Below are 12,090 nucleotides of genomic sequence, written 5' to 3'. Positions count from 1 at the left end.
TGAAGAAAACTTCCAAAAAGAATAGTTTCCAGAAGTGGAATAAAATCCTTTGAAACTGTTGTAGATCTTCTGTTACTAGAGTTCTTTAAACAAATGCCACTTGTTCAGGGTGTTTTTGCAAAGGCACTTGTTCGTGTATGATTTAGAATAGCTGCCATCTGATATCTTTCCCAATATGACATGCTGCAATTCTGATTTTATGATATAGTAGTGTTCATTTCCTAATCCCTCTCTAGTCCTTTCCTGTCTCTTATAATGTCCTCATGACATGGAAGACATGGCTCTCTAGTATCACTTCTATCAAATATAAATTCCCTAATTTGGCATTTAGCCCTTCAGAACTAAACTCCAATCTACTTTTTTTTAGCTTTTTATACATTATTCATTTGCATTCTATCAAACAGTATAGTGTCAGATTTAATGAATGAAACCTCTAGGTAGCATAGTATATTTTGGCCGCCAGACTGTGCCAAAGACCACCATCCATCCCAGTGGCCTTTATCAGAGTGCAATCTCCTTCCTGCTCACTAGATGGCACTCCCACTACACTTTAATAACCTTATTCTCTTATTCTTGGAAGAATGAATGAATGAATGAGCATTTATTAAGTATTGCTTTTGTGCTGTGCACTGTGCTAAGCACTCAAGATACAAATGGAACTTATATTCTAATGAGGGAAGATGATACTATTAGACGAATAATAATCAGGACTGTTTTGGTCAAATAAGTCACAAGGATGAAGTTAAATTCATAGGGCAATCTTTCCAGGAATAGAAATGTTGAGAGTTAGTCAGTAAATATTTAATAAGCACTTACCATGTGCTAGGCACTGTGCTAAGCAATAGAGATTCAAGTTCAAAAAAGGCAGGCAGTCCCTGATCCTAAGGATCTTATAATTTAATAGGGGAAGACAAAAGAAAGCTGAGAAGTATTGTGGAGGGAAGGTACTCAGCACAGGACCAAGATGGAGATGCCTAAAGATTTGCACCTGGGTGAGAAACAGAGTTATCTGGCCTTCTCAAAAGGAGTTTCTTAGAAGTAGTTTTCCATTCCACCCTCCAATCAGAGAAGCCAGAGGGACAGATGGTACTATTGAAGTGTCAATCCCAGAGCTAATATAACCTTGCAAGATGAAAAGGTTCCAGGAGCATGCTGGAGAAATTCAAAAAAGGGAAGTCAAGAAGGAAATGAAAGTGCTAGAAATGGTCTGGGAGGAGTGGCCTAGCATGAAAATGACCAGGGAGCAGCAAAGTCAATAAATCTGAATCACACTAGATTTGATGAATACTCATCAACCAGAATACCAGGGTAACCAGGGCAAGAGTTGGAAAATCACTCAAGTTGAAGGTAGAAGCTGAAGTACAGGATCATTCAGAATTATTCTGATCAGCTCTGTGCAGCCTTCCATACTTCTCCAGCTTCTTTTTCATTCTACTTTGCTCAGATGCGGCAGCAAAGATGGTTGGGACCTTCCTTACTTCTGGGTACTCAGAAAGAAAACCCAAAGTGAAGTGAGAAATGACCTGCAAATTTGCACCAAAAAGGCTTTTCAAAGGAAATAAAAATTGAAAAATGTTGAGAAATGTGTCTCCACTCAATTGCTACCTTCTTCATGGTCTCACTATTACCCACTGTCAGCTTCCCAGAGGCATTAGAAATGCCTCTTCCAGAGTCATAGAATATAACGATTGAACTTAAGAAAATTTGAGTGGAAGGAGCTGATAGAAGCAATCAATACTTTGAGAAATTTTAGTAATTCTTTTTATCCAAGACTTCAGAGAAACTAAAGATTTAAAAGCAATTTGTTAGCATGTCTTACTGGTTACTGTTTATGATTGTACATGTAGTTTTTTCAACTTTGATGACATCCAAATTTAGAATCATAGAATATGGAACAAGAAGAGATTGTAGAGATCCTTCATTCTAATGGTTTCTTTGCCTTCCTCTTCCATTATGTCTTATGAACTCTTCTATTGTTAACCATCTTTCTTATTAGAGTTACTCCTCTCATGCGATTTCTTTACAATAAAGATTTAGCCTGGTATGGGAAAACAAGTACATTTTTTACATTTTATGGAATCAGGAATTGACCCAGCCACTCAGGAAACAAATTTAGAACAATTCCCCAAAGTCACTAAACTGTAGATACCCTTTGATCCAGATATGTCACTAATGAGTCCCATACCCCAGAAAAATAGGAAAAGGATCCATTGGTACAAAAATGCAGACCTTTTTGTTGTTGTTATAGCTAAAAATTAAAAACTTAAGTGCCTAGAAATTTGGAAATAACTGAACAAATTATGTTATATAAATGTAATAAGATTTTCCTGGGCCATAAGAAAAGAAAGGGAGTGTTACAGAGAAAACTGGGAAGATATGTATGAACTGATGCAGAGTAAAATGATTAGAGCAAGGACAATGTAGACAATGACACAAACATTGTAAAGGCAAACAACTCTAAAAGACTTTTAAGAACTCCGATAAATGAAGTGGTAATCCCAGAAGACCTGTGATCAAATCGCATGCTAAAGACATATCACCTCCTGACATAGGTTATAGATTCAAGATGCAAAATGACAAACCTCTTTTGACATGCCCAGGGTGTGACCTTTTTTTGCTTGATTATATGTTTTTGTTACAAGGCCTTTGTTTTTTTCTTTTCTTTAATTTTTTTTTCCAAAAAGGAAATCTTAATTTTTTTTTTCCAAAGGGAAAGGGGAGGAGGAAAATGGGAATTAGGAAAATAAGGAAATCAAGGAGGGGAAAGAGCAAAAAAGAACAGAGGGCCAGTGAAGCATTTTTGAGTGAGGTGAAAAGAAAGAAGACCAGAAAGAATCACAGACCAATTTTGAAAGTTACATGTTGAATTTACCACATATTTTAAAAGAAAAGCCAATAATACATAATAGACTTACATTTTCATATACAATCCTCTTCATTTGCATAGATGGCAAAAGATGAGAAGGGGGGAGGTGGCAGGGAGTGGAGAGAAGTGCTTCCTTGATGGAGCTCTGAATCTTTGCATTTTGGAAAATAATTTGGAATGCAAAGTAACTAAAATGCTCCCATACACCTTTGAGCCAGGACTCTGAAAGTCCCCATGTATATCACAATAATTTATGTCTGCACTTTGTGAGAGAAGAATTGGAAATAGAATAGATGCCCATCAATTGGGGAATGATTGCACATGAAAAAAATAGAATGCTACTGTTCAGTAAGAAAGTATGAATGTGATTAATACAAAGAAACATGAGAAAATCTATAATGGATGAAGACAAAATTAAGAAAACCAAGCCAAGAAAACAATATATACACAGTAACTACAACAATGTAAACAAAAAGAACAATCAGAAAAAAAAACATCAAAATTTTTTCAACAAGCATGGCATCAAAGAAGAGATTAAGAATACATTTACCCCTCTACAGAGGAAAGAGGTCCACAAATGTTGTACATGGCATTTATTTTCATTCAGACTTTTTTATATATATTGATATGTTCTGTTCATTTTTTGTCTTTAAAAATGTTACTTGTAGGACTGGCTCTCTGAGAGGGAGGGATATTGAGGAAAATTATGGTAATGTAAAAAAAAAGACAACAATGAAAATGTGTGTGTCCATTTTATTTTATCTTTTTATGGTCAGTTTTTTTTTTAATTTAAGAGCTTGGCATAGTAGATAGAGATCTTACCTGAGAGTCAAAAAGACCTAGATTCAAGTCTCACCTCTAGTATATGGTAGTTGTGTGACCCTATCATAGCTTCTCAATACTCTTCACAATCTGGCTTCAACCTATCATTCCAGGCTGTTTACACATTGCTCCCCTCATCCATTTCCTATTCTAGTCATAGTGGTCTCTTCCAAATACTATATTCTATATATGCTATAATAATTAAAATTGGGTGACCTTGGGTGGCCAAATGTAATAGTAAAATATTTGACTTGACAAAAATAATAATGGTTTAAAAAAAAGAATTGTTGTGGTCACCATTTATAAAAGTTAAAATTAAACTATGAGTTGGTAGACTGTTAGTAGCTTTATTTCTAGAACAGTAGAGATATTAAAGTGGGAAATATATAAAGGAGGTAGGAAATATCTCCTAGCTAAAAATACCCTAAGTCCTAATCCTAGAGCCTCCAGACGGCAAATGCAAATCTGAATGCAGATCTCACCAGAATCCAAAGTCTGGATCAGGAAGCTGAAATCCAAAGAGCCAAAGACACTCAGCTGACACAGTGCCAAGACTGCCAAGAATCACACCAGAACCCACACTCCCTAGGCTAAAGGCTGCCAAGAAGAGCACCAGAGCTCACACGCTCCCTAGGCTTAAAGCCACCAAGAATGAAGACCTCAAGAATGCGCCAAGCATGAAGAGCCAAGAATCAAAAGAGAATCACTCTCAGGCTCCTGCTTATATACAGTTTTTTCCACCCATTAGCTCTCCTGTGGGATGAGGGGTGGGAAATGGGGGGAGGCATTGCTTATGGCCTTTTAGGGCGTGAACTTTCTTTGTTAGTGACTTACTAAATTTTAAGTAGAGATACTTTAAGTTCTTGATTGATTAACTTAAAATAGACAAAGGGAATAAAATTACCTTTCACAATGCTTTTGCCACAAGATGATCTTATGCCTAATAATGCTCTCACTTTTCACCTTCACCTTTTAGGGTCTCTTCAGGGTTCCCTTATGTTCCATTTTCTAAATAAGAAAAGACCTTTCTTGATTCTCCCAGTTAATTTTCCTCCAACATTGAAATACTTTGTGTTTATTTTATATAGATTTTTCTTTCTTTCTTGCCTCTGTATATGTTGTATATCCCATAGGAGACTATTAAATTCCTTGAGAGCAGGGATTATTTCATTTTTCTCTTTATAGCAGCATCACACCACACAGTGCCTACTATGATAGATGATTTTCATTGGCTTGAATTAAGGAACTTGTTCAAAGCCACATGATTAATAAGTGACAGAATGATGATTTGAACCTTCCTCTTCCAGCTCCAAATTCAGAAATACTGAGCTAGCTGTCTAGTTGCCTCTCTCCCTCCCCCCAAATAATAATATTGTTTGATCACTCTTTGATATGTAATCTAATATGTGGCTGCCAACCTATATTCTCCAGAAACTTTCTTACCAGCTAGTAATTTAGACTCACTTATTTATTTAATTCTCATTCTTTTTCAGAGTCAAAACAAAAAATAGATGTGATCCTTCACTGGTACTCCAGTGTCTTATGGTGACTGAAATGTCACCTTCAGTTCTCTAATTCTATGCCCAGTGAACTTAAGTTCCAGCAGATAGATCCTACACACCTGGAAAGATTTAAGAGTATAGACCATACTTCTGTTGACTGCAGCATGATAAATTTTTTATCCATGACAGTTCCCCAAAGACCTTACCAGGATATATGTAGAAAACTATAATCTGCATCAATGAGTGGAGTGACCACATGGACAGTCACAGAATCTTGGAATATTAGAGTATGCCATAAAATAATAGAATATATAGTTCAGATTAACATTCATATGCTTTTTCCATATTGTAAGGAGTCTGGCCAGAAGGATCAGATGGAACAGACATCAATGCTCTAGTGAGATCCCATAATCGAAAAGTGATAGCAGTTGCTGATGACTTTTGCAAGGTCCATCTTTTTCAGTATCCCTGTTCCAAGCCAAAGGTAAGTTCATTTTCTATTAACCAGGTCTTAGAGGAGACAATAGGTTACATTTCTGGTGATGGAGAAAATCAGTTCAGGAGATAGTTTTCAGTTGTCTTCCATTCTACTAGAGTACTGAAGGAAACACCAACTTTACTTGGTTCTTCCTTTGGATAACCACAAAAGTATGCCCCTCTAACTTCTTTAGTCCCTCAATGCCTAAAAAATAAGAGCATTCTCAAAGAGTAGACCATAGAAGAAGCAGCTATGACTTCCTCTTTTTAGCTACTGGCAGAAGCCCTTGACAATCAAGTTTTATGTATTTTTTTGGTTTGGCTTGATTTATTCTGGTGATTTTAAACCTCTCATTTCTTAATACATTTGTTAGAAAATCATCATATATAATCATAAATGTAATTACTGCCTTTGGAAGTTTATAATCTATTATTCAGATAAGACAGTCGCTTCAGCATTTTCTTTCTATTGAGACTGAAATAGTGGACATTACCATTACTCCAACTTCTCTACCATCCTGCCATTATTAGAAAAGAGATTTGATGTCTCGTTAGCTTTGTGATTGTGATAGGAGTTATTATTCCACATAAGCTGGATTCCTTCCCTTAGTCAGTCATTGTCACAGTAAGTAGCCATAAAAAATTGGTTTAATTTTTCTGTCTTATTTATTTCAAATAGGCACCAAGTCACAAGTACAGTGGTCACAGCAGCCATGTTACTAATGTCAGCTTTACTTATAATGATAACCACTTAATTTCAACTGGTGGAAAAGACATGAGTATCATTCAATGGAGAGTTGTGGAGAAGTTATCTTTGCCTCAGAATGAGACACTAGTAGATACTGCTATAACCAAAGTGCCCATTTCTACCAATGAAAATATGCTACAACCAAATACTCCCACACCCCCTCCCTCCTCCCAGCCCTTCAGTGATGCTGCTGAAAATGAAAGTAGAATGAGTGATTCTTCAACACCCCTCGAGAATGATCTAGAGCAGGCTGAAGAGCAGAGTGAGGACCAGAGTGAAGGAAGCAGTGATTACCTGGGTGAGCCCAGCTATGAAGAGCCTTCCCATGATGCCATGGAAGAACAGAGTGAGTCACCTATTCCTGAGGACCAGCAGTATTCACCAATTTCTTAACACGTCAGCTTCAAATGATTTCTTTCTCCCATCTGATGTATGTTTTGCAACAAAGAGAAAATTGAGCTAACAGGAAGGGTAAAAACGGAGAATTACATCACTCCAAATGTTGGTTTCCATGTGGTCTGCTTTCTATAGTAGTCTTACCTTTTATCTCCCAAATGGAACTGACCTTCAGTTTGGTGTGTGTTGAGAACTGGCCAAAGTTAGTTAGTAGGAAAATACTGAAACATTCACTGTTTCAGAAATTGCTATGTGTGGAAATGGCATGGTGTAAATATGAGGGGAGGGGAGGAAAATAGCGATTATTTTGATCTGAAATAAATCACTTTATTATCTGAAAGTGTTTTCTGCAGGAATTTCCAGAAACAAACAATAGCACTGTTAAATGTATCCATAAATATATTCTGTGCTGTTGTTTAAAGTGTAGCAAGGAAAAAAAAAACACTGAGCTCTCCTTGTCATTATGTGGAAGAAAGGGGGGACTAGAAATTGGGGACAATTACAGTAATGCCATGTGCAATAGCACTGCCTTCTTGATTATACACAAATATGCAATTTTTCTTACAATAGATTCCAGATATATTTGCATTCTGCATTTTTCTAAAGAAAGTTATAATAAGGAATAGACATGTCTTTCCCTGTCTACTTAAACACAAAGTATTGCCAAATAAAATCAGTAAATTGGGTTCATCTACATATAATCAAATTCAATGGTTATCAAAAATAATGGATTCCTCTATTGATCTATACAGGTTTGACATTTATGTGAATGGAAAGGATTTTGTACCTACCTGTAAAACTAAACTTTGATAGTTCCCTAGCTAAATTTAGCCAGGAAAAATATGTATTAAATTTTAAATTATGGAATTGGTGCTTGGGATTTTTTTCTTCTTTTTTACAATTGTAACTTTTTAGAGTGAAACTAAGCATCAGTAAATTGCAAATTCTTCTTACTGGCCTTATTAATAATCGTGATTTTGGTGTAGGACAGATTTTCAGATTTGCCTTAGATGGTGATTTCTTCTGTTCAGAGATGTGATAAACTTCTTGGCCATTAATGGGCTATCATGACATTTATTGTTCTGCATTTGAAAAATTTGGGTTGTTTTTTTTTTTTAAGTTTTGTCATACACCTGTTTTTCCTACATACATGTTTCCTACTTCTAAAAATTTTTATTGACAAGTATGTATTTCTTATGTATTTGTTTATACTTTGATTATATAAAATCTTTGTTGTTTTTTACTTGCTGCATTTTTCAGATATTTTTTCAGTAGGATCATGTTTAAAAACTTTGGATGAGTTAAGAAGTCTTAAATGTTCAAGCGTTTACGTGATTGTGCCATTCCAAAGTGCATCAAAACTGTCATTCCCATCTAGTATCTTCTCAGGAGTAATGCTGCAGATCAGGTATTTAGTCATCATTTGGTAATATAAAAACTCCAGTGGCCTCCAAAAGGACATTTACAACATACATGCATACATGAACACATACTGTATGTAACAGTGTGTATGAGTGTAACCACAGGCACTTATTCTGTGTATCTGCATAGATCTCTATATGTGTAGGTAAACACACATTGAAATACTCTATATCAACAGATATACATATGTTTGTGTGTGTATATGTGTATCTCCTTTTGTTTACATCTGTTCAAGAAAACCTCAAAGTAGTTCTCTTCAAAAGAAGAGCTAAAGAGTCCAGGCAACCTATATGTTTCTAATATGTTCTGTACATAGTTATCAGAGAACACCAGTATTGGACTCTCAGACATTTGCCAATTAGTAATGATGATTAAAAACCATCAGGTCAGCATGTGATATAATTCCCTACAAGGAACATACTGTAAGATGAGTGAGTCATACTAAGAAAAGGAAAAGCATATCATAAAGCTTGTTGTGGGGTGCAGAGCTCTCATGGTAAACAGGGAGAGTCATTGGAGCATCTGTCACCTTGTGGGGTTGCCATGTAGGATGAAAATTATAATTGTGATATTATTGTGTGGTAGTTCAGAAAACACTACTAATATGCAGAAAGCCTTACAACTTTCAATTGCTGGCAACTACTGTTTAATGGATAATGAAATCTGTGATAATGGATGAAAATGGGTGGGATTATGAAACTGTAGATGTTTTTTAGAAAACTTGTGAATGAAATCTGAATCAGAGTGTTTCATGTGAAGATGTTTGAGCCATTTCTATCATGCATTCCTGTCTCTTGGCAGAAATTTTTGAAGATAAATAAAATAATCAAAATAATGTGTTGCCTTTGACTATATAAATGTGTTAATTTTTCTTCAGATATTAATGTTAGTTGTAGTAATTAAGAGAAGCCATCAAGCTGGAAAAAAATTGACTAGCTAATTACTGCTGCTGCTGCCAAAAACATTGGCATTTTGCAGAAGTAAAAATTCAAGTACCAGCTATATGCCAGAGACTGGCCTAAGCACTGAGGATACAAAGAAAAGCAAATAAATCAGTAACACTATCAAGTAGAGGTATGTTCTAATGAGGAAGACATAAATAATGTCATACAAGAAGTACACATTTTTGCCTGTGTCTATATTTAGGGTGAATGGAAAATTATTTCAGAGGAAAGGCCCTAGCAGTAAGAGGGAGCAAAATTAGTCTTGGGTCAATCTAGGAAAGCCAAGAGGGAGGAGTGAGGAAGAAGCATACAGGCATGAAGGACAGCCCATGAAAAGTCAGTGAATCAGAATATGGGAGCATCACATATGAGGAGTAGCAAAGAAGCCAGTGTATTTGGATCAGAGTCCATGGAAAGAGGCTAAGTGTTAAGACAAGTAGAAGGGGCTCAAAAGCCAGAGGATTTTATATTTAATTTTTGAAACAACCCCAGAAGTTTAGTGAGAAGAAAATTACATTGGCCTTCAGAGAACTCACCAGAACAACAGGATATTTAAAACAGAAAGACCAATGAAAAGGCTGTAGTAATATCCTGGCATGAGGGCCCTTAACAGTATGATGACTGGAGAAAAGGCATATAAGAGACGATATAAAGTTTGAAAAGGCAAGTCTTGGCAACAGATTTGATATGGTAAGTGAGCATAAGTCATCGAAGATGACATAAATTGTAATCCTGGATGACTAGGTGAATGGTGGTACCCTCAGCCTTCATAATAAAGTTTAAAAGAGGCTTTAGTTTTGGGGGAAAGATTTGAGATGCCCATGGAATATCCATTTTGAGATATCCAAAAGACTGTTGGTAATTTGAGACTGAAGCTCAAGAGAGAGACTAGAGCTAGATAGACAGATATGGGAATTATTTGCAGAGATGTCATTGGAACCCATGAGAGCAGATGAGGTCACTGTTAATAGTACACAGAAAAGAGAAAAAGGATCCAGGAAAGACCTTTCATGGACACTGTTCAATGTGGAATCTAAGAGGACCCCAATTCTGTAGCAGCGTGAGGTCAGAAGACCTCAAGTTTGACCTTGTCACATGAGAATTTCTCCACAGGGAAATCCCAGACTGAGTTTCAGACTAACAATAAGCCTTAAAGTACTTTAGGTGGAGCTAGCAGATTCAATCAGATATTAAGTACCCTTTTTGTCCTAGTAGATTCTCCTATTGTATCAAAGTCCTAAACCCTTGGCTGGATCTTTCCCTTTTGTGTCCATTGTAAAGCATCATCCTCTCCCTCAATAATCCTGACTAGAACTCATTTCTTTGTAGCCATTATAAAGCCAATCAACCACACTCCTATCCTCTGTTCCCCAAGAGGTATATAAATTCCTCAATTTTTATGGTTCCTTGGAGCTGTCATGTCAGCTTAGTCGCATCAGTACTCAAGAGTAGCCAGAGCCTTTAGCTCTGTGTAGTTTTGAGCACATGACTGTGTGGAGGCCTAAAGATTGTACCATATCCCTCTCCTTATTAAAGACTTACTTTTTCTGAGTTTTTAATACTTCTGTGTTTTTTCCAGTTTAACATTTGGAGGTCCCACTGAAATTCAAAGTTGGAGCTGCCTAGCCACCTGCTAACAGAATCCAGACATGAGGTACCCCGGGAACCCATTTAGGGTCAAGTCAAAGTCAGTTAGCAGTTTGGCTAGGTAAGTGGACCACTCTCAAAAAAAGAACTCAATCTCATGTGTTTAGGAACATGGCCCACTCTTTAATCAGGAGGTAAAATGGGCTCTGTAATTGTACAGGGGCCCCACCAGACCCAGGGCTTCTCCAGAGGCTACTTATGGAGACTGAAAGCCTTTTTAAAAAGTAAAAGCTGCTGTGGATGGGCATTCACGAGTCTGCAGTGCCAGCCCAGGGCCTCCTAGGAGGACTGCTGTGAAAAGAACCACATACCTAGGAGATTTTTGGATTTTAGATGTGCACGTAGTTGGCTAAAGTTGACTCTGAGCATTTTTTTTTTTGCCAAAATGGAGTTCAGTTTACTCTAACTGCAATCTCCACACTTGACTGTGTTTTTGATTTAGTGTGTTTGTATATGCATATGTGAGTGAGCCTGTGTTCAATTGAAGTTTTGGGTAAGTGCTTTGAATCAATTAAAATGGAGAAAAGGTTCTTCATGGCTTGAAATGCCATAGCTTAAGGTTTAAATGGTTGTAAATTTTTGAGAAAAAGCTTCTCAAAGAAGCTTAAGAACTTAAGTTCTGGATTTCTTCTCAGTTTTCTGTGGGGTCTTGTCTATATTGTACCTGTGACGTATTTTTTAGGTGGAGATTTCTCTAATAATCTTAAATGCTTGCAATTTGAATGTTGGTCAAAAAGGTCTAAAGTTGTGTTAATAGTTAATTCCCCCAAAAGCTGAAAATACAGGAACTAGCAGATCTGGATATCCAATAGGAGACCAAAGAAGGTCCAGGATTCATAACTTTAAATTCTAAACTTTTCTTCCCAGTTTTGGTATGGTTAATGTGAAAAATATTTCATATCAACAGCAGTTAATTTTTAATAATGTTGGTAATGAGATGCATTTTATTCTAGGTATTGACTCTTTGTTTTGAGTGCTATAATTTTACATTTTTGTTAAGCTGTTATTTTTAGAGAAAAGATTTTTTCTGATTAACATGTATTTGTTCTGTAGTATAAGTTAATTTTAATTTGGTAAACTGCAGAACTAATTATTGCATTGTAAATGGACAAGAAATTTTTGGGGAAAAGCTTTGTGTTTAAATGGTAAAAACCCTGAGTGTTTTAAATTGAACAACCAAATTCCTCTTAAGAAGACACTTTTGCCTAGACCAAAAGAGAAGTTTAGGGCACAACTGAGAAATGCAATTGTTGGAGCCACAGGTGA

At 36.3% G+C, this 12,090-nt stretch overlaps 1 protein-coding gene across 8 annotated transcripts in view; it reads left to right on the top strand.

The window, feature by feature from the left end:
- Positions 1 to 9,068, top strand: part of EML4 (EMAP like 4) — a 162,496-nt gene extending 153,428 nt beyond the window's left edge. For all 8 annotated transcript variants that reach the window (XM_056824147.1, XM_056823992.1, XM_007476897.3 and 5 more), the window contains 2 exons: positions 5,544 to 5,674; positions 6,347 to 9,068. In XM_056824147.1, the coding sequence (XP_056680125.1) occupies positions 5,544 to 5,674; positions 6,347 to 6,808 (593 nt within the window). In that variant the 3' untranslated portion in view covers positions 6,809 to 9,068. The remainder of the gene's footprint in view (positions 1 to 5,543; positions 5,675 to 6,346) is intronic.
- Positions 9,069 to 12,090: the final 3,022 nt, after the last annotated feature.

Source organism: Monodelphis domestica, chromosome 1, assembly GCF_027887165.1.
Source record: "Monodelphis domestica isolate mMonDom1 chromosome 1, mMonDom1.pri, whole genome shotgun sequence".
Classification (NCBI taxonomy): domain Eukaryota; kingdom Metazoa; phylum Chordata; class Mammalia; order Didelphimorphia; family Didelphidae; genus Monodelphis; species Monodelphis domestica.
Note: the sequence above shows the minus strand (reverse complement) of the source record. Positions and strands in the feature narration are given on the sequence as shown.